Raw genomic sequence first — 23,763 nt, forward strand, 5'->3', positions numbered from 1 at the left:
ACGCTATCTTCCTTTACTCCTAAACCACGTAGTCGTTCATGGCGTTTAAATACTGAAGTGTTACATGACTCCTCTCAAGTTGCGGAATTTTCTACGGATATAGATACTTTTTTCCGTGAGAACGAAGACTCTGTTTCTTCCCCAATAACTCTTTGGGATTCTTTTAAATGTACTTTTAGGGGTCAAGTCATTAAATGTATGTCCAAACATAATTCGGCTATTAAAAAAGAGCTTACTGACTTATCATCTAAAATCAAAACTCTAGAAGCTTCCTTTCGACACACCAAAGATCCGATTAGTCTACAGCAAATTAAGCTCCTAAAATACAAATATAATACAATTGTTACTAAAAGGGCTCATATTGGTGTCCAAGCACAAAAGTCCAAGAAGTTACTTTTAAAGAACCGGGCTGGGAAACTTTTGGCTGCTACCCTAAAATTTCAAGATTTCTCTTTTAAGTCCTCGCAAATTTCTTCCATTACAGACCACAATGGCTCTAAAAAGTTTCAGACGGAGGAGATTCTTGAAGTTTTTCGTGATTTTTATAACAAACTATATACCCCATCTAACCAATCCTCTTTTGATAAGTGTCAAGATTTTTTAAAATCGATTCCGATTCAGTCAGTCTCTGAGGAAGATCACTCCATTCTGAACGAACCTATTTCTCCAGAGGAAATTATCGCTGCGATCAAGGCCACCCGGTCTGGGAAAGCCCCTGGCCCGGATGGGTATCCAATATTATTCTATAAAACCTTTCTTCCGTTGCTAGTCCCTAGGTTACAATCTGTCTTTAATTCTTTTGTTCAGGAAGGCTCTGTTTCTGGTACGGCTGCTGAAGCCACCATAGTTGTGATCCCGAAAGACGGGAAGGACCACTCAGATCCTAAAAACTTTCGGCCTATTTCGCTTCTAAACATGGAAGCAAAGATTTTTGCTAAAATCCTGGCTAAGCGTTTAGAATCCTTTATTCCCCACCTTGTACATCCCTCCCAAACTGGTTTTGTTAAGGGTCGTCTGGCGAGGGACAATATCCGCACCTTCTGTCATATTATCGGTGCTGCCAAACGGTCCCAGCTTCCGGCCGCTGCCTTGGCCCTTGATGCAGAAAAGGCCTTCGATAAGGTCTCGTGGCCATTCCTTCGAGCTGTCCTATGTGCACATAACCTTGGAGATTCTTTCATTAATATGGTCATGTCTTTATATTCCCAACCCAAAGCTAACATTAGAGTCAATGGTGCTACGTCTTCATTTTTTAATCTTTGCCAGGGCACAAGACAGGGCTGTCCCCTATCCCCACTCTTATTCTTATTGTCTATTGATCCTCTTCTTCGGCTGATTGATCTACATCCTAATATTAAAGGGTTTTCTTTTGGTTCTCACTGTCTTAAAACTGCCGCATACGCTGACGATGTTCTTATCTTTTCAGATGATATCGCCTTGGCCATCCCTGCTATTTCGGACACCATCTCCTTGTTTTCAACGGTATCGGGGTATACTTTAAATAAAGATAAGACGGAGTTGTTCCCTCTAAATGCCTATTGCTTTCCTGCGCATATGGGCTCGGCTGGTTTTAAATGGCAATCTACGCATCTCAAATATCTGGGTATTTATTTCTGTTCTACTCTACATGACACCGTTACATATAATGAATCTCAAACTATTGCCAAAGTACGTTGTCTTCTGGATACATGGTCTCCAAAACATATTTCATGGTGGGGTCGTTTACAAACCCTTAAAATGATGATCACGCCGATTATTAATTTCGTCTCATCCATGTTACCGCTTAAACTGTCTGCCTCCTTCTTTCGAGAAATTGATGCTCTCACTTCTAAGTTTTTATGGAATGGTAAACGAGCTCGATTAGCATATAAATATTTACGTCGACCTTGTGATATGGGTGGTTGTAACTTTCCGGACTGGGAGAAATACCAAACTGCTTTCTTGGCATCTCAAGGTGCTTTTTGGTTCTCTCCTCCAACTTGTCATACCCCCTCTTGGATTCTCATAGAACAAGCATTGGCATCACCTTTACCACTTGCCTCTTTTTGTACTACATCCACTTTGCATATTCTGTTTTCCCGCTCTATCATTATTGATACAATTACTGCGATTAAGAAATTAGATAGGAAAATGGCAACTCCTTTGCATAACACTAGGTGGTCTTCTATCTGGAGGAACTCCAAAATCAAGATTGATATTTCTCCCGCCCTCATGTCTTACTGGGCTGCTAAGGGAATCTCTCTTGTCCAACACTTATATAGTGATTCTGGAGATCCATTACCTTTCTCTACCTTGGCACATGTACACTCCTTAACGAATTTTGATTTCTATACCTTTCTTAAAATCAAGGTTGCTGTTTCTAAAACTCGTCTTCACTCCTCCTCCTCCACCATCTCGCTTTTCCACATTTGGCTCAAAGCTGGTCATGTTGCTTCCAAAATGTATAAGTTTTTATCTTCCACTTCGCTTCCTGATCAGACGGTGGCACAACAAAAATGGTCGCGCCATTTTGATCATAACATCACAGATCATATTTCATCCGAAGCTTGGCAATCCATTGGTAAATTGGCCCTTCGTAATAAAATAGCTCCTTCCCTAATGCAATCTAAATTTTTCTCGATCAATCTCCTCCATTGGACGCCTGCGCGTCTTCATTCGCTCCATCTTAAAGATGACGACCTCTGCTGGAGTTGCGGCTTGGTGGCTGGGGATTTTCCACATATGTTTTATCATTGCTCCTTACTAAAACCTTTCTGGGACCTTATCCAGCAACATTTATCCCTTATTTTTAATATTGAACTCCAGCTTTCCTTTCCTTTCGTTTTACTAGGCCCCTTGGCTGCTCCTACTCCTCTTCCTTTAGACCAGTTAGACCTACAATTGTTAGATCTTCTCTTAACTATAGCGGTTAAAATCATTCTTATGGAATGGAAATCCTTTTCGTCTGTCTCTTATCATACGTGGTGGGCGTGGGTATCCTTCTTACGCAGTGCCCACACCTCAGTAGATCTAGCTCACTTGTCGCCTTCCATCTCTATAGGAGTTTGGAGAGCCCTGGATGATTATATGGAACTCTCCTCGAAAGGGCTCATACCTCAATTCCCTGTTGACTCGTCTGTCTAATTGTTGTTTGTTCTTTGCGTTACATTGGGTCGCTCATGTGGGATTCCTTCTTTTTTCTCTTCTTCCACCTTTCCTGTCTTCTTGTCCCGTTCTTTCTTTTTGCTGTGTTTTTCTCTCTTCTTTCCTTTTTTCTTTCTTTTCTTCTACTTCCTTCCTTGTTCCCATCCTCAATTTAGAGAGTGATACGTTTTGCTTTTGATTACTGACAGCCTATATTGGTTCATATTCTCAACTTCGCATTGATTGTCTTTTTCAATTTTATTTACATCTATTCTACTTACTTCTTGAGTAATGTATAAGCTTATCTTTTTTGCTTTTGTCAGATTGTATCACCTCTATTGTACTTGATTTTTACTATTTGGATCATTATCTATCTCAATAAAATCTTCTTGAAATCAAAAAAAAAAGACCCCGCCGAGCCGGGAATTGAACCCTGGTCCCGGGCTGACCTCTGCTTCCAGGTCTGCCTCCTCTAACCAGTGAGCCACACTTCTAAAGAGCATTGCATTTGTGTTTTTAGAATTATTGTGGGAAAATGCAAGCCAGCTCAAGACAGTGCAGTATTGCACCACACCCTAATCACTGACATGTTAGTCTGCCTATTATTGGTGTGATGGGGCCTCCTGCTTCATAGACATAATAGACAGACTTCTGTGTCTGAGAGGTGGGTGAGGGCCCAGGAAGCAGCGCACTCCTCTGCAGGGCCTTCCCAGCTTTGTACTTCATTACATGGCCCTAGGAGTGAAATTACAGCCACGAAGAGGGAAATGAAGTGTCTGGGGTACAAAGTCATGTTTTCCTCAACCTGAAACTATGAGCAAAAGGATTAATATTGCGCGTCTCAGCAGAGCTATAATAACCCTAGGAAACCCGTTGCATCTGTTAAACCACGCAAAGTCGTACATAGAGGAGACAAATCTGTTTTCTGATTAAAGCAGCTACCTAGCCCTAGACTGAAGTGTGAAAGGGTCAGTAAGAGGGCACTTATTCTTTTTTCAGGGCTATATCACTAATTTTAGGGATGATCATTTATCTGAACTTTCAGTGGTTAATGATGTCCATCAATCAAACTCTAGAGTTTCTGTTGCGATACCAGCTTAAACCCTGATTATGGGTTGGGTGGTTGGACAGGTGGTATTTATTTTACCCATTAAATGGTGATACCCTGGAGTTTGGAATGTAACAGATACAAGAAATGCCCCCCCTATTGAGTTTTCCCTGATTAACGTACCTATTTATGTGATTTCCACATCAAGACCCACATGTCCCAGTATTTATTGGTCTTTTCACCTGGTAAATATCAGCAGGTTTGTCTTGCCATTATTTACCTTGGGAAAACTCAGAGGAATGGGCAAATCTCCGACCACTTATAATTACCACTTGTAATTGCAACTCCTGTGCAAACAGCTGTTTTTCACAGTTGTTGCAATTGACCACAGCCCTTGTAATCGAGGCTGAAGTGTGTTGAAGGGGATAGCTTCACTGGGGAAAGCGGTATCCTGATTTGGGATATGTGTACTGCAGCCCATGCTGCTTCAGACAAGTAACGGATGGACAATCTAAGTTTGAGACATATTATGAAAACTATTCTGAAGTCCTCCCTTGGCTACACCAATCAGTTCTTTATATAGGCTCCTTTCGCTTGACTTTTTGGAGGAAATGACACTGTCTAGAAAATAACCAAGACCACTATTTAAAAATTAACTTGCCTTATGTTAATATATGAGTAAGGTAAACTTCATTCCTTTACAAAGGTGCCTCTTACTATTTACATATGTATTATGGGCATACAGGCCACTGTGTTAAGTATTCTATTAACACCACTCCTTAGATGCAGGTTTGGAAGAAGGCATTTAATTTACTTAGGCAGTAGTAGGCCTGTTCTTCTGAGTCATGGCTTGGCCTAGACCGGTGCCAACATTTTCTGCTTGGTTATGTGCTGCCAAGGGTTGGGACTGGAAGAGGGTTACACATACCTACAGGAAAGACACTCAATTACATCAGGAGCTTTAATTCTTCTTCGGTTTCCAAATCCTACTCTTCATCACCACTCAGCCCCACGTACATCATTACACGACGACAGCTGATTAGATCTGGGTGCAAGGCCTGGGTTATTCATTTGATAAAGCGAATTATAGACTTGCATAAGTGGTAAGGACATGCTGTTCAAACTCTAATATCTTGTATGCACCCAGAGATAGAGAGAGAGAGAGCAAGAGACCCTTGCATATCCTCCCTTGAAACACTTACTATACACCACACGTGCTAGTGTCTTGTAAATAGAGTTACGCACTGTCACCCTCCAAAGCCTTGTAGGTATCCAAGGTTATATGGAGTGTTCACCTCACTGACCAATTCTTGTGGCGTGCTTCGTCATTGGTGAACTCTCCAAACCAAGGTAGTTAGATACCACTCTGGTGGACTCAACCGATTGGCTTGGCAGTTCGGGCTGGACTGTTCCCATGAGGGACAGGTTCAGACTGATTTGCACATGGCCACGTCTGAACTGGGGTTGCAGAGTGGGATAAAGAACGGTGATGAATTAAACCCAGATCTGTTGACTGGGTGTGAGTGTTTGATTGGTTTGGATGCTCCGTCCATCACCACCCCCTTTTGTACCACTCAACCGATTGCCAGGAGCTTTAGATAAATGTTTCAGGATAAAAGCAGGGATACAGATATCTTACTAAAAATATCATGGGATATACCCAAGAGGCTTCTCCTTTAATAAATGGGAACCGTAGATATGATTACAAGCATTGCACGTTGATGCTTAATGAAATACAATGTTTCATCCATCCATGCTTTTAATCATAGCTAAGGTACCTCTTTATTAAGAGTCATGTGGGTACACACTAAGATATCTTTAGTAAGTTATCTGGATCCCTGCTTTTATCCCAAAAAATGTATCTATACCTCCCGGCAGTCCGTGGAGCCCACCAAGCTGGTATCAACCCACCTTGATGTGGGGAGTTCACCCAAGATGAAACATGCCACAAGAATCTATGCGTGAGTTGAACTCTCAATATCTCCTACGATGCTTTAGAGGGTAACACAGTGCGTCACTTTCTTTACCTGACCCTAGAACCTGTGGTGTATAGTAAAGATACTTTAACATCATCTTTTCTCAAATGGCTGTGGTCCAGTTTTGTTTCTGGGCATAATGTGGAAGATGTCTCAGGAGGCGCTTCTGAATAGGTGTTCGAGATACTGCACATGAGAAATGCTTTTATTTCCCGAAGATCACATAGAATAGAATATGCTTATTACTTACATTTTTTACCCTCTGTAAGCAGTTTTGTGCCACAAGAATGACACACTCCGCCTCAGGAAAAAATGCTTCACAATGAGATAGTGTGATGTTTCATCATCTGCACAGATGTTTGAATAAACTTAGTGAGTCTTTAGGCATTGATATTATCATGTCTTTTATGTCTGCTTTTGTGTTTCTGTAGATATGACTACACTGCAGGCATGTGTCATGTTTGTTCTAGGCCAGGGCTGCAGTATGAATCTATTCATGTATTGACTTGAATAGACACCAAAGTCTAGGGAGTGAGCGGCTTAGTCTGAAAGGATGTGTGTGTAGAGTGTTTATGTTCCAAATCCTGCCTTGTTTATTACATTATTGACAATGTTGAGTGGTTAAACATGACATTTATTCATTTAGTGAAAGACACAATGGAACAGAAAAGAACACATTAAAATGATGGTGTACATCTCATGTATTCACATGCAGGGCCGGTGTAGCTGCTGCTTGCTGTGGAAGAAAGGGAATCATTCCACTGTTGTCAATAACAAACCTTTGCTCATGGCAATGACTAGCCTTTAGTGCCTGAAGATGATCACCTAGCAGCTTCAAACACTTCGGCCAGCGCAATCCAAATATGTTTGTCCTGCCACCCGACGGATACATACTAGTTTTATATGTGAAGGAGGGAGGCAGGTAGGGGGGGGGGAGGTGGCGGGGTTGGTTGAATTCCAGCTTCACTGTGACAATCATAGTCACAGTGTAACATAATACATTTTTAAGTAGACGAAGTCCTATGTTCTAAGAGCTCTAAGCGTGACATCTTATAGTGCCAGGCATCCCTAGCCCAAATTGTTGTGAGCTGTACAGTTCTGCTAAGTCCACCATTCCATTATTGCCTTACTGTAGAACCCAACTATTGGTGGCCATGGACGACAATTAGGTGTCACCAGGGGTCGCAACTGCGACCCCTAAGCCAAACGGTTGCGACCCCTAAGCCAAACGTTGCAACCCCTGTCACCTTTCTTGCGACCCCTGCCTGGAAATCACTCAGCCAGTGTGAGGAGCACTTGATTGCACTGCTGAAGGAAGATCATGATTGCAGATTGCCTGCAAGCTGGCTGGGCCCACCGGCCCTGCCTGTGCAGGACTCATCCTCACTATTGTGACCCCGAGCTTGCCGGCGCGTAGTCCTTGACTGCGTGCCGGGGCCTCGTCTCAGTCACTTGCAGGGTTGTCAATCTGGTAGCCCAAAAGCGCTGCTCCAATGACGAACCTGAGAAGATTTATTGGCCAACCCTTGACAGGTCTCTCTCTTAGAGTCGGGCTCGTGTGACAACACATGTGTCAGGCTCTAGTGAGTGACCAACAGTGACCAAGTTACGGCTGGGTATGTAAACTCTGCACCGCTCTAATTACATATGGCCTCCGTGTTTTCCCGCTATATGATATGCTAAATGATCGGTTAGAAAGCAAATTTCCAAAGGTTGGCTTGGGGCGCATTTCAGTACATTGTAATCAGGAAATTTGAGCTTTAAATTTGAGGGCACATTTCACATTTGAAGCTTTATGGACCTCAAAACACATCCAATGCAATAGATATGAAAACGTACACTCACACCATTGTTGGATGCACACAATAGAATGTACAGATGTATTATTCACGTAATGCTTTTTTCCTTACCCAGAATGAATGTTGTCAATAACATTTTGCAGCAGCCTTTCAAGTGTTTCCAAAACCGTAGAGAGTAACATTGAAACGCTATGCTCATTTATAAAGATCAGTCTGGAGAAAACAACGAATTGAGTTGGAAAGCCTCAGGGTAGAGCGTGATTTAAACTTGGTTTAAAAGTCTGCCTGTAGGCGCCGATGCAAGGTGTCGTGGCTCACTGTTTGAATTTTGTTCAACAAGTTGGTAATTCTGTCAACTGTGCTAAGTGCCCCCAAATCTGATTAATGATGATTTTTCAAACTACTAAATAGTTCTATGCAATGGGGTAAGAGAGAGAGAATACGAAAGCGAGAGAAAGAAGGCCATATCCGTTTTTTGCAAATGCGCAACTTTCTTTTGTGAATTAGTGACTTCCCAAAATGCCCTTTTTTCACAGATCGAAAAAAATGATATTAATATTTTCTGCACTTTTTCACATGCTCGTATAACTGTGTTACTTTTAGGATTTGCGATTGAAGGCCCCTCTCAAGCGAAAATAGAGTGTGAAGACCAGAATGATGGCTCTTGTAATGTGCATTACTGGCCCAAAGAGCCGGGTGAATATGCCGTCCATGTCATGTGTGATGACGAAGACATCAAAGACAGCCCTTACATGGCGTTCATCCTCCCGGCGTCGAGAGACTGTCACTCCGAAAAGGCAAGACTATTCTGTGCAATCATTTAATACGTTTTGTTGATATAAGACATTTCAAATCTCGTATAAACGCTGAGAGTACATGTTTCTCTACACTGATTTAAGTTGGTATTATGTTCTACAATATCAAATTTTGTAGGTACTAGTGCTACTGGAAATTGCTGCCTATAGTGAGTAATCTCATAACATAAGTAACTTTATTCAGGATGACTAGTCTTCCTACTTCTTATTGTGCAACAGACTGGTAACTGCGTCAACTATGGGGTTTGTCGTGTTCATTTTTAAAGCACACTGGGTTCAGGGTGGGTTATAACTCACATAGTTGGATCTTTAAGGCATGCCTCCTAACAAGATAACACGCACATATAATAATATACTTTGGTTTTGGTTATGCTTTTTGTCACTGGAACCAAAATGTGGCATGCTCTAATGGCTTTATCGTGCACAGAATGCTGTGGACTATCACATTAAACAATTGATCGTAATCGGGTATTCATTTTAAGAGTAATTAATGTTTTAGTTGCCCCTACCCTCCATCTGTTAAGCCTGCTTAGCATGAACTACTCACTGTGTGTTAGAAGGCATCACATGTGCCAGACATCTTCTCATGGCACCAAGGGAAAGGTTTAGTTATGCCTCTGTACTATTTTGCTAAAAAACTTTTCAGAACTCACAATTTCAAACTCTGGAATACACTTTTCAATGGTGAAAATCCCCATATTTCGTAGGAAAATAACTTAAATCTTTGGCACTACTCTAAATCCCCTTGACAAAGGTTATTCGATGCATTGAACTAGAATTATATGTCAGGCTTACGCATGTTATAGGACAACACTGGGCAGGTCACTCGGGGTTTCCAGTGAACATGCAGGTACGTCTTGGACTTTATAAATTTCCGTCCCACCTAATTTTCAGTGAAGGTTCGTAGGTAGTTTTTGATTCTAGGAACCATTTACAGGGTCCTCCAAGATGAATTTTGAAATCTTGTTCATAGTCAGGAATGATGGGTACTCGCTCCGTTGTGATGCTTGTGCGACAAGTTTGTTCTGCCGCTCAGAACATTGGCAAAGTAGCAAGAACTAGTTCATCTATCTTCACAATGCAAAAGAACATCTAACGTTTCTCATTGTTGCTGCACAGGTAAAGGCTTATGGTCCGGGACTAGAGAAAACTGGCTGCATTGTCAAAAATCCGGCTGAATTTTTTGTGGACCCGGCGGATGCTGAGCAAGCCCCTTTGAAGATATATGCACAGGTAAGACATTGAACCATTTTCTTTATCAATGGGAGGAATCGACATACAGAGCCCAACTTGCAATCTGTGGCTGTGGTTCGGATAGAATCTAATGGCGTCATGACTGACTCTTCTGTGAGACGGTGTGATAGAGGGCAACCTCGAGTGGGCTGTGACTTTGAGACAATGGCTTGGTGGAGGACAATGGTCATTCTTGGGCATCTAATTGCTAATTTTCTCTGAGTTTATTAGTTTGGCTTCCTTGTTTTATATTGGAGTTACTTTGGTGTTAGTCCGTCTGTTATTTTGATGTACTTATTTGACATTCTAGGTTTCTATTTTGGTACTTCACTCATGCCTTTTTAGGTCTCGTGGCGTTAACCGCGCGAAAGCGCGGTCTCGCCAGAGACCTATTGCTAGCGACGCAGCTTTCCAGGAGACAGGACCTGGCCACACGCATGGCGATCGGAGCGGGCCACGCGCTCGCGAACACGCTCGCTGTGGCCATCTCCTGTCTCCTGGGAAGCTCCAACACACACGCATGCGCACACACAGAGACACACACACGAGCGCCCATGCACGCACGCATATACATACAGAGACACACGCCCCCCCCGCACACATACACACACGCGCGCACACACACACACACGAGTGCACCGAGCCCACCCCCCGCCGTCCCACACATACATACACACACAAGCACACACACACGAGTGCACCGAGACCCCCCCCCCAGCCCTTTTGAACTTACCGGGCCAATCTCGGGGGACTCCGCTCTCAGCACGTGGCAGGGGCAGGCACCAGGCATGTGCCTCGTGCCCCCTCACAGGCGACCTTGCCTGACTTCCGGTGCGGCCGCGGCGGGATTCCGGGGGCATTTTCTGCCACACAAACCTTGCCAGAAATCGCATTTGTGCTTAGTGGTATGGCATGTGCCTCGTGCCCCCTCCGCAGAGTTCACGCTGCGGCTCTTGCCAGCTCCTTTCCCGGGGCTCCCTCCTGCTGGCGGCCCCGGGGCTCTCCACCGCTCACAGGAGCCGCGAGACGCATTTACTCCGTCTGCCTCCTCTTCCGGTCCGAACACGGCCGCGCCCCCGTCACAGGCGACCTTGCCTGACTTCCGGTGCGGCCGCGGCGGGATTCCGGGGGTATTTTCTGCCACACAAACCTTGCCAGAAATCGCTTTTGTGCTTAGTGGTGAGATGTAGCTATTGGCAACCTGGCAGCGGAGAACAAAACAAATGAATAATTAAATTAGTAATTACCAGAGACTGAGCCAGTGCAGACAGACTCTCTGCAGTGATTGCTCTACTTATCTTGCGTCTATTTCATCCTTTATTTTGCTACGTGCAAATTAAAGGATGCCAATGATGTGACATTTAACATCCTTGAGATTGAAAAAAGGGTTCCTCTGCATGGATTACATCAGGGATAACACCTATATCAAGTATAAAAAAAAATGCTAGGACATTGGAGCACGTTTTCCTTTACAATCACAAATTTAATTATAAAACAAATAATTAAGTGTTGCTGTCTCAAGCTCAGGGTGTTAGCTAATTTTTAATAACTGATCTGTGAAAGTGGCAAAAGGAAAGGCTGCATGCTGAGGGGGGAGAGCAATTGACAGCTGCCAGATCCCAACAGCATCTGAGCTATAAAGCTCTTATTCAAATTCAAAAACACCAAACGTCCACAAAGTACTGTCCCCATCGGATTCATGACCCACTCCACAATTTGTCTGGACATGAAATTCAGACAAATTGAAGTAGTCAGTGGCCACATTCTAAGCCCTCTGATTGGCTGATACAATCTCATTATTCTACAAAGAATGCTAAAAGAACCACAAACTGCGGATAAAGTAGCATAGACCACAGAGGTAGCATTTTAGTGTGTTTTCGAGGTGCACTCCACAGGTCTCAACGTTGATTTGAAATTCTTCTTTGCATTACTCGAGTACAGTATACAGTAACGTAAATATTGACACCCCGTGTAATTTCTTGACCTTTTTCTATAATACTTAGCTAATATCATTAATACTAATGATTATGACGATTATCATAATAATACATTTCTGGGGGAGGTTGCTGCCCTTCACACAGTGCATAGAATTATACTCGGGAAGCGAAGTAAAAGCTAAAATACGTAAACATAGTGGTTTAGTCCTAATTTGAACTAACGTAAATTTATGGCACTTAAAGGAGAAGTCTTGTGGCATTGGTTTGCATACAACCAACAGGTAATTTGTATGTGGATCTTTTAGGGTGAAGGGATTTCAGCCTCGTTTTCGTGCCTTCTATTCTTGGCCTTGGGGCTGTGCTCATAACAGACAGCTGTGGTACAGGTGGTATGCGGGGTAGATCCTAGATAAGGTGCTGGACAGCACTGCACAGGTGCAGTGTTTGACGTGGTGCCTAGTGGAGGACACCTTGAAAAGTACTGCCTATAGTATGAGTAAAGCTCACCGTTTTCCCTTTTTACTGATTTTTACAGATAAATACACACTGAATAAATGTGTTTAATGTCTATTTTCATTTTTAGAAGTGGCAAAATACTGAAAATTGTGGTTCTTGTGAGAGAATCTCCATGCGGTCTTTCATGAACTCCAGGCAAAAGCTGAGCAGAGAGACAGCAGGGGGAGTTAAAAAAACAGGATGAGATTTCCTTACATCCAGGCATATGTGAACATATATTTGTAGTATAACGCTATTATGTACCTATGAGTTTAGTGTTTTGTTATATGTTGCTGCTTAACTAGCTAAAACACGACAGGCATCCACATATGAATGCCTGAGGTGCATCATCAGAGCTGTGTGAATAATAACTGTGTCAGCCCGTGCCTGAGGTGCATCATCAGAGCTGTGTGAATAATAACTGCGTCAGCCCCGTGCCTGAGGTGCTTCATCAGAGCTGTGTGACTAATAACAGCTGTGAGCCCGTGCCTGAGGTGCATCATCAGAGCTGTGTAAATAATACCTGCGTCAGCCCCGTGTGTGAGGTGCATCATCAGAGCTGTGTAGAGCTGTGTGAATAATAACAGCTGTGAGAACAAGGAAAAGTCCTCCAGCCTCCCAGTCCAGCAGGCATCCAGGCAGCCAGGGGCTGGGCAGGGCCTAGTTATGTTTTACTGTAGATATGCCTCTCTGTGTACTTCTCTATACAATTCCTCTATCCACTTATTCCTTTCTCTCATTTATCAGTCTAGTGGCTGTCCTTTGTCCATGTTTTGGTACATTGATATGTCAATCCAGTTATCTCTCCCTTCTGTCTATAAGTTTAATGTTATTTATTTGTCTTTGTCAGTCCGTTGTCCTTCCATACATCTATTCATCCGCCCATCTAAGCGTGTCTGTCGGTTCTTCTTTCAGTCTGTTCCCCGATTCCCCTGCAACCCTCCGCCTGTCTGTCCAACCAACCGTCTTTCTGTCTGGCTAGATGGATTAATATCTGTGTATAGCTTATTATTTTTAAATGCATAAAGATATGTATATTGTTGGTGCCCACATGTTGTTCACTATATTACCACACCAGGAGTAGTGTACTATCACTATCTTGTGCATGGCATCGAACCTCTTTAGCAATAGTTACCCGGAGTCCTGCTTCAAAAGCACACGAGTACCACACACTGACAATTGTTTCTTTAGTTTTTCCAAAGTGCTAGTTTGTTGCTGCTTCCCATATTGTAAATGGCTGCCCCCTCCGTTCCCATAAAAAAACGTCATTTTGCCTCTGTCTCTACCATGACCACTAGTCTAGTGTCACACTCCAATCCCTAGCATGGTACAATTTGCACCTATATTTCAAAATATACATATTTGCCTGCCACACTGACCCCCCCTCTCTTTGGTCTTCCCTCACCGTACATTTCCCAGAACGGTAAGATATATCTGAGGTACCTACTGCCTCATACCCACTTCTGTCTGGGTGTGTCTCCTCCTTCATTTATGAGGGCTGTGCTTCTGTTCTCTGTGAGAGTAAAGTGAGCAGGCATAGTGCTTTCAGAGGCTGTTAAAATGGCTTGATGATAAGTATGATAGAAATCACAATCTACTGAAGGTCCATGTAGACGGTTGGGAGACAGAGAACATGACAGCACCAGCCACACACACATAAACACACACAATCACACACACACAACCACACACACACTACACACACAACAACACACAACCACACACACACAACCACACACACAACCACACACACAACCATACATACAACCACACACACACAACCACACACACACAACCACACACACACAACCACACACACAACCACACACACAACCACACACACAACCACACACACAACCACACACACAACCACACACACAACCACACACACAACCACACAACAACACACACACACACAACCACACAACAACACACACCACCACACAACCACACACCACCACACCATCACACACCACCACACCATCAGTGCACACTTTCACCAGACACAAACACCATCAGTCGTCAGTGTACGCTTTCACCGGGCACAAACACCACCAGCCATCAGTACATGCTTCCACCAGCCACACACCACCAGACGTCAGTGCATACTTTCACCATTCATCCACACACCACCAGCCGTCAGTGCACGCTTTCACCAAGCACACATACACCACCAGCCGTCAGTGCATGCTTTCACCAGGCACACACACACCACCAGCTGTCAGTGCACACTTTCACCAGTCACACACACCACCAGCTGTCAGTGCACGCTTGCACCAGGCACACACACCACCAGCCAGCAGTGCACACTTCCACCAGGCACACACCACCAGCCATCAGTGCACAATTTCTACAGGCACACACACCACTAGCCATCACTGCACACATCAATTGTTAACGCATCCACAATTAACTATTGCAGCAATCGCAGTATGGCACACTTTACTTTTAAACATATTCATCTAAAGTGCAGCATGCCACCATTGCTACAAAAATAAATACACTTTTTTTGGCCTACAATTTATTGACTTTTGTTGCAATTAGTGTTGCAATATTTAGCAATGCCAAAAGCTCAAACTTAATTACTGCGAGACCTATTGCATTGCAAATGCTTGTTCTATTTAAAATCATACACTGCTCCGTTTGCTGTATCCTTTCATTACACAAACTCTTTAATTCGATATGCTGCATGCACGGATTCATTTGAATAATATGTTGCCTTTTTATTGTAGTTTAAGTCCTGTGGTGACCTTGGCTCTCTGTCTCATTGAATGCCAAGATTCCCAGTTCGAGACACTGGACTCTTTATAAATAAAACCACTCATTCAAAGTCATAGACCGTGCTTTAAAGCTAGTCGGAAAGAGCTATACATTCTACTGTTCCTCTTGGGAAAGATTCCTGAAGTAGAGTTTATATAATACATTACTGTTCTGGGCAGCGTTCGGTTCCAATTTCAAAACTCTAATGGATTCTGAAAAAATGCCATTTACCTTCTTTACAGTACATGAAGCATATTCTTTACCACCAAAATAAAATAAAAACCTTCCAGCTATTAATCAAGTGGTATATACATTCTGACTTAATTTAGAGCAATGTATGCTCAAACTTATAGGCGAACGTATTGAGAGGGCAGTAGGCATTACCCAAAAAGTTACTTAGGGATATGTGTCCTCGATTCCTTTTTACTCCATTTGCGACTCGGTTTGTGAAAAAATGTCTCTTTGGTTTCTTAAAGCTTTGCTGTAAAATGGCCTGATACAAAATAAAAACTGAATGAAGCAGGAAATCTTAGGAAAAAAAGTGGAAGTGTGTTTTGTGTACAAAAGGAAGACCCCCCCACCCCCAGCCCTTTCTGAAGTCAGTGATTTTTTTCTTTCCACTTTAGGGCTAACAAGTGTTTTCCCTGAGGTCTTTGCTATTAATAAACAGGTCTGGTTGGATCCTGCGCCCAGAGAGCCTAGACCGAATACTGCCTGTCTTTTTGTCATGTGGTTCACCCTACTACACACTCTGGTCGTTCGCTTTGGGTGACAATAGTGGTCTACATTTCATGTAGGGTGGTAGGGGTTGTCTGTTTTATCGAAAGATTGTAGAAATATAGACACTGAATTAAGTTTAACACTAAGAAAGAGAATCAAGTTTATAATTATTAGGGAATGACTTGAACCTACTGTGGAATAGTTTTTAAGGGGGGTGTTTGTACCACAGTGTGTTTTACTAGCTACCATAATATTGATTGCTTCTGTCACCTGTGTGTTTCCAACCACAAGTTTCACACCATGCATCTTTTATCTTTTGTGGTTCTGCTTTCAGGATGTGGAGGGAAACCCAGTTGCTGTTCAAATGAAGAGCAAGATGGATGGAACCTACGCGTGTTCTTACAATCCTGCCAAGCCGATCAAACATACCATTGCTGTGGCTTGGGGAGGCGTCAACGTGCCCAACAGTCCATTTAGAGTAGGTACCCCGGTACTCTCTATTCTCAAACGATGGTCCTAGGTCATTTATTGCTATCAGCTCATACTGTTATCTTTGAATGAAGATGCATCTTGTGGTCACAATTTGAAGTACTATCTTGAGTGGGATAATCTTACCTACACATGCCCCTGCTTCTGTCTTCCTTCAGGTGTAGTGATTTTGATCCTGTCCCCTGTCTCAGTATGTAAGGACCTTGGTACACCGCTGCCAGGCAGATCTGTGTCATGAACTTTTTTGGGGACCAGGAGTACTTTTGGACTCAGGAACTTTTAAACCGATGATTAGAACTGAGAACCTCAAACCTACATTGCCAAGATTACAAAGCTATATTGATTGACAGAAATGACTTATACGTTTGTTTTCACTTGGTCTGATGTAGAAATGTCAGTTTGTTCAGAATATGGTGCGTATAAGATATAAATTGGTCAGCCATGGCTCTTTGCCATGAGTAACACTTTCAGCTGCTTTTGGATTGAAATTACCATGGTGGATTCAGGCTCTGCAGCAGTGGTGGCTTGCTGAGGGAGTGCTGCGGAGTGATGGAGCGAGGCAGGGGCGGGGCAGGGTGGGGTGTAGTAAACTCCGGCAAACGGCGGAACAGAGGTAAGTAAATAAATATATAAAACAATTTACATTGCGCGCGCTGCAACGCCAACTCAACGATGCAGCGCGCGCTATGTAAATTGTTTTATTTATTTATTTACTTACCTCCGTTTTGCCATTTGCCGGAGTTTACTACCCCCACCTTGCTCCTCCCTGCCTCACCACCCCACAGCACTCCCTCGGCGAGCCGCCACTGCTCTGTGGCCCTATGTCATGATGAGTGACCACTTTAGGTAGTTTTGGCCTTTAAGAACCTTGGGACCTTGTTGCTAACCCACAGTGAATCATGATTGACACCTTCGTACACTTTTCTTATTTTCGTGAACAGTCATTTTGATGCTTAATTGTGATGAGGAAACTCAAAAATAAGTGTCCCAAAATGCAGTGATGTTAACTAAAGTGCCAGTGTAAAGAGTTACACATGATGGTTGGCCACAAAGCAGTATGGGCATCAGTAATTTGCAGGAGTTGTGGGAATACCTCTGGTCACAAGACGTTAGGGCATGACAGTTACAAATCAGTGTTTCATTTTCACATTTGTCTTAATTTGCGAATGACGTTTTACCCTGATGTTCTGCAGATTAAGTGTCTTGGAGAAAAAGCCTGGCATATGGTGTTCCTGTGGACCTTTTTTAAGCATGATGGGACCGGTTACTCTAGTCACCAACCCCCTGTGTTTAACGGGGTTCTCATTAAGGTTTCATGTGTTTTGCATAACATGACCCGAATTTAGCATTCAGTGCTGAAGGGACAGGGCAGAGCTGAAAGAACTAAATGGTGAGCTCTTTTAGCAAATCCAGTACATTTAAAAAATCCGAAAGTTCACTGCGTGTGCACGTGAATCGGCATACTAATCTAATTTTGGAAGCCTCTCACACTGCATGTTGTTAACTCTGACAATGAACAGCTACAAGACTCAGATTTGCACTGACACAAATCTGAGGGTGCCTAGAGCAACTTCAAGAAGATGCATCTCACCAGATCTTTGTGAATTACATTTACACTTGAGCTTGTCAAAGATGCTTTAGACATCTCCAGATGTTTTAGTGTGGAAACGTTTGCATACAACACCAGAGGATTGTCATTTCAGATCATCAAGACCATCACTTAAGGTAGTCTAGAAGAATGCTTTGTGAACCAGGTCTTTAATCTCTGGCACCGGTTGATGCACAATGAAGTGGTATCAAAATTTAAAGAAGCTCTGCTCAAAGTAGCATGAACCTGGGTACCGACATTAATTGCACCCACTTGACTATTTTTGAAGTAGCTTGGGTGTTTTTTCGAGTTCTTCCTGTGGACTAACCATCATGCCGCAGTTCCAGTGGAGCTGATAACTGTTTCATCTAGGCCACCTACGTACAGGAGGTTGATTTTGCTGGACTGCATCTCTAGATCAGAAGGAAGGCTGTGGCTCATTCTGCTGGTGCCAACCCTCAGGTCAACTGCTTGGCAGGGATTGCGTAGCAGAGTGTGGAACCAGTGTGATCTGTTGTTGCAGGTATCAAAACCTCTGGGTGTGTTAATCATCGGATTACCGTAAATCCTCTTATTTGGTTTGGCTCCGGGTCAACCACAGGGCGTCTTCCTAGAATGTGTATTAATCTAGGCAAGCAGGTGGTCTTGCAGGCTTCCTGTGCTAGAGATTGACACAAAAACATTTTGAAGAGAGTAGTTTTCATAGTTGATTATGAAACTGTTTTTAAATGAACATACTTTGGTTGATTGTTGATCAGTCTTCCTGTGCTGGAAATTGACTCTAAAGGGTTATAGAGAAAGTCGTTTTTATGGTTCATTATATAACTTTTTTTCGAAATAAACATACTTTGGTTTATTTATAGTTCAAAGAAAAGCATGCTTCTTACTTGGTGTGCTTACAGGTGGGAATAGTTGCCATATATCTAGTGCCGAGAAGGGGCTGTTAGCCCTTGGGCAGAACAGACTTTCTTGCAGAGATGAGGTCCAGCGTTTTATAAAAGCATTTTAATCTGGATTGTGTATTCGCCAATCCTCTAAGCATACACATCAGCGAACACCACACCCCTGATTAGAGTATAGGGTCAATGTGTTTTTCTTAGTGGAGAGCTGGAGTCACCAGAGAAAGGCTGGGGTCCCCGGCCCTTTATAGTACAAAACGATTGAGAAGCCCGCTGCTTTGGCATGACAATCACAGATCAATAGTGGAATAAAATCATGGATGTATAGGTGAAATAAATCCAGGGTGATGTAATAAAACCAAATAGCCTAATGTGAGAGACCCACCCTGCCTTCTATGGATCTTCAGCGTTTGGTCAATGGTGAGACACTGGCAGCTGGTCAGTATTTCCATGCTCAAACCTTGATTCTGAACAACAGTCATGATCAGGCCTTGCAAAGAAAAAGAACATTTCGGAAGGAGGATGGGCTTTCAGATTACACTTGCTTTGCAGAGAAACACTGAAACTGAATTTCTGCAAAACTCCCCGACCTATTGCAGTATCCATTCAGTGCAGAAGCAAAGCCAAGCGCGCTAAATACCAATGGACTTCTGAACATCTTGTGTTACTGATGACATTGGTAATTAGCATAAGATTGTGACTCAGTCCGCGCGTGCAAGTGCCCTAGGAGTGGATGGACAGAAAGACAGGGTCCACTTACCCCCTCCTAAAAAAGAGTTTTATCATCATTGGGGAAGAAATGTGTTGATAAAGTAGTTAAATTTCACAACATGTGCACAGGCAGGCCTTTTTGTAATCCTGGTCTGATTCTCGAGTGTGAGATTTGCTTTTAAGGCCCCATTCATTTAGTTTCATCAATGGGCAAACTAAATTCATCTCCCAGGATGTGAAACACGTCACAACTTTAAGCAGACATAACTTTGTTTCTGCCACTTTTAAGGAACCTAGCGGAGTCGATATAAAGGAACATTGGTTTGCCCGCAAAATTCCCACTTAAATTTTGTTTTATAGGGTACGCTGTGGGAACGCTTTATAATGCATGCATGTCTGTCTCCCATCAGGTCAACATTGGACAAGGAAGTCACCCTCAAATGGTTAAAGTCTTTGGACCAGGAGTGGAGAGGGCAGGCTTGAAAGCCAACGAGCCCACTCATTTTACTGTTGATTGCACAGAGGCAGGAGAAGGTAAAAAAACCTCTTATATTTCAAGACATATGATATACAGTATAATAAAACCTATGACTGTTCCTTCCAATTATTACACTATTTTAGATTGATTTGTTTACGAGTACAGCCCGATGGGAATCTGTTCATTTCAAATTACTCCTATCAATTTACTAAGTGAAATTAGTGTTCGTGAAAGATGCTAGGTTGAGACTGTGTGAGGCCTACAGTGTGTATTCACGGTAGGCTTTTTATTGCCCTCTTTCTCTCTTTTGCTCTCTCACCTTGACTCCTCCTGTCCAAAAAAGCGGCCTTGCTCTCTCGTCCCTCAGTTCCCACCTTCGTAGGAGAGCATCTTTTAAAACGGTGAGGGAAAGAGTTTGTGGAAATAGCAGAGAACCACAGCCGGAATAAAGATCAATAACACAAAAAGTAACAACCCCTAGCCAGGTCCAAGCACAGTTATTAAACAAAACTACCAGGGGGGAGGCTCCCTGGTAACTGCTATGGTTTGGAGGGATAAGGAAAGGCAGTTCTACCTTTTGACTGTCCAACACCTGGGAAAGTGAGGCATCATATTTCCCATAATTTTCCTTTTTTTTTTAAAACAAACTTTATTGAAGTTTACAAGTCTGTTCAAACACATCGTGTATATTTCCGCAGTATGATGCATACAATCAGAGAGAGTAAGGAACCAACATGTAATATGCAAGATTTTGAAGCATTCTATGCATGGTAGTGTCTCTTCTTCCCATTCTCCAGTTCAAGAATAAACGAAAACGAAAACGATGGCAATTATTCCCACATTGTATGGCATTCTCACAACATTCGCTCCTGTAATCATCAAATTAAACTCTAATCTAACTTCCCAATACTACCCCCTCCACTCCCTCCCCCCCCAAGGCATGTCCCTTCAATTCCTTTGTACAAGTTGCAGCGTGGGAATGCAATGTTGTACCTTCTTAATATACCAACCTTATCGGAGTAAAGGGTAATGCACAGCAGTTACAGATTCATGGCGCAGCACTATATTAGAATTACCACAGTCTGTCAAACTCGGGTACAGTCTGTCTCACCTCCCACCACATGGGCAGGTGTCCCTGGTTCTTCGTCACTATCGCCGTCAGGGATTTTGAGGAGCACCACCAATGTTTCCCATGCCTTTGCTGCATCTAGTGCCTTCTCGGACTCCCCGCAGTCTTTGCCAGCTGCATTCAAACTTAGTGCCAATATCGGCAACACTCTTCAGTTCTCATACAGCAACATACATAAATAAACCACAAGACACCTTGTTAGTGGAAAAAATTGCTGCAGGTTTATTTGCATAACAAATATGCCAACATAGTGGGTTAGTTGACGGTTGATCCAAGGGCAGGCCAGCCCTTATGCCGCCTGCCCACCTGATGAGCCAAATTACACCATGGCCGTCAACTTGCTAGAAATTTATTTTTGGCCGTGTGAGGAAACCAATGCAATGTACACTATCCTATGGCTGATTCCAATTTCCTGTCAGTGACTGTGTTAAGGAATGCCACCACTTCTGGCCAATATGCGTCCAGGTGTGGGCACCCCCAAAACATGTGGCGAAAATCGGATCCTCCCTACGGCAGCGCAGGCAAGTGATCATCTTTCCCATCATACCCATCTATTTATTAAAATTGGGCCAGACATAGTCTATCTATGAACTAACAGCCCACTCGCCCTATATCCAGAAAGGGAGCTCGAATACGTTCAGAAACGTCAACCTCAGAACTCAAGAGTCTGCACTTAAAGAAACTCCTAAATTCAGACCTATTTAGACTATAATTTGACTAGATCACGGAGTTGTTGTCAGGGAGTGAGAATTATGGGATAGTGTTCAAGCCCTCATTCATGATTGGATGCCCATCTTCGCCAAATTCACAGATGTTCAATCCAAAATGAGCAGCACTCTGAAGCAGCCATGCTACATCTAGATAAATAAATAAATACAGCTGCACATGAGGAAGTGAAGTGCAGAGCCAGCCATGTGAATGGTCAGTGTGCACAGGCGGCCTTGCCGCCAGGAAGCCTGGACCATGAAGACAATGTTCACAGGGAGCTTATGGGCACAGCCGAGTTGTAAAGACGGACCCAAGACCAACAGCCTTCCTTGCAGACCCATGGAGTTCAACAGCCTCTAATACTAACATCTCTGCAAAACCCTGCCCCCACCTGTGCCTGGCTGCGCAGAATAATTGTCTTCCCTTGAAGTATCCCTTCTCAAGATAAGAAATGCACTAAGCCCACTCTGTTTCTGTTCGGTTATGTTATGTTACGTGGATTTGTAGAGCCTTTCTAATTACCCGTGAGGGTATACAGGTGCTCCAACTAAACTCACGCTATCATGTACCCTTGGGGTACCCAACTCCACCTCAACCACCAGAGAAGTTCAGGTGTTTTAAACAGGGCGGGACTGGCGCTCCAAAAGCAGCCCTGGAAAGATCTGCTCCAACCAGCAACACTCCCTCCATCTCCTCGCGCTTCCTCTCTTTCCATCCATCCTCTCTCCTTCAATCCTCTCTCTCCTCGACCCTTTTTTCCTCTCTCTCTCTCTCTGTCTCTTCTCCCACTGTGATAGCTTTCTCCATACCTTCCCCTTGCCTCCCTCTCTTTCTCTCTGTCTCTTGTAGGCTCCCCTTGCCTGCTGCATTTAACCTCAGGGAGCTGGTGAAAGTGACAGAGGCCACAACTTTGACTCTGGAATTTCAAAACTAGCCCCCAGGGCTCCAGCCCATTTGGGAAATGGCCAATCGAATTAAATACCTGTCCGGCCCTAGTTTTCAAGATCAGTAGTCTATCCATGTAATCAGTAGCACAATCATAAAAATTCTGTTAAAAGTAAAACAAATACGAGTGAAATTTAAAATTTCATTGTACACGTTTTAGCGCTTTTTTTTCTCTTGGTGGACATTATAAATTGCGGAAATTTGTAGTTTTCAGTGACTGTTGAGCCATTTATTCATGTTTTGTTTCCTTCTTAGGGGATGTGAGTGTTGGTATCAAGTGTGAAGCACGTGTCATAAGCGATCACGAGGAAGATATAGACTTTGACATCATCCCCAATGCCAATGACACTTTTACCGTGAAGTACATGCCACCAGGTGCCGGGCGATACACAATCAAAGTGCTCTTTGCAAACCAGGTTTGTAATATTAGTGTGTTGGTTGTGTAGGTAACAGTTTTTACTTACCATGCTTATTTTGCATGATAAATGTGACTCAGTCATCTCTGGATACCCAGTTCCCTGTGTGAGTAGCCTCTCCAAACCAGGTCGTTTCTTTGCATTCTAGCATTAAAAGAGTGTAAATAAATGAATAATTAAGTTTAAAGGCCCAACGTTTTTCTTAACAGGGCACCGACGTCCTTGCTGAATGACACAGTTGCAAGATACCAAGGCTATTTAGTTTTGATTCTACCGAATATTTCTTCGTCTATCGCCCTATGTTTCCTGTCTTTTTGTTTGACTCACGCGTGTTTTTTTCATCACTGCTTTCTCCCTTTATTTTTTTCCTATCTTTCTATTCTTCATTTTTTCTCCCTTTTATATCTTTCTCTCTTGTTCTGTATCAAAGCAAGAAAGTGAAGAAAAAAATCCCTGCGTCCCAAACAGAATGCTGATGATCAGCACTTGTAATT

At 43.2% G+C, this 23,763-nt stretch overlaps 1 protein-coding gene across 3 annotated transcripts in view; it reads left to right on the forward strand.

The window, feature by feature from the left end:
• FLNB (filamin B) overlaps window positions 1-23,763 on the forward strand; it is a 530,593-nt gene that overhangs the window by 254,865 nt on the left and 251,965 nt on the right. For all 3 annotated transcript variants that reach the window (XM_078661490.1, XM_078661488.1, XM_078661489.1), the window contains exons 12-16: window positions 8,550-8,743; window positions 9,881-9,994; window positions 16,241-16,384; window positions 20,004-20,127; window positions 23,109-23,269. In XM_078661490.1, coding sequence (XP_078517616.1) covers window positions 8,550-8,743; window positions 9,881-9,994; window positions 16,241-16,384; window positions 20,004-20,127; window positions 23,109-23,269 — 737 coding nt within the window. The remainder of the gene's footprint in view (window positions 1-8,549; window positions 8,744-9,880; window positions 9,995-16,240; window positions 16,385-20,003; window positions 20,128-23,108; window positions 23,270-23,763) is intronic.

The sequence above is a fragment of the Lissotriton helveticus genome, chromosome 9 (assembly GCF_964261635.1).
Source record: "Lissotriton helveticus chromosome 9, aLisHel1.1, whole genome shotgun sequence".
Lineage (NCBI taxonomy): Eukaryota > Metazoa > Chordata > Amphibia > Caudata > Salamandridae > Lissotriton > Lissotriton helveticus.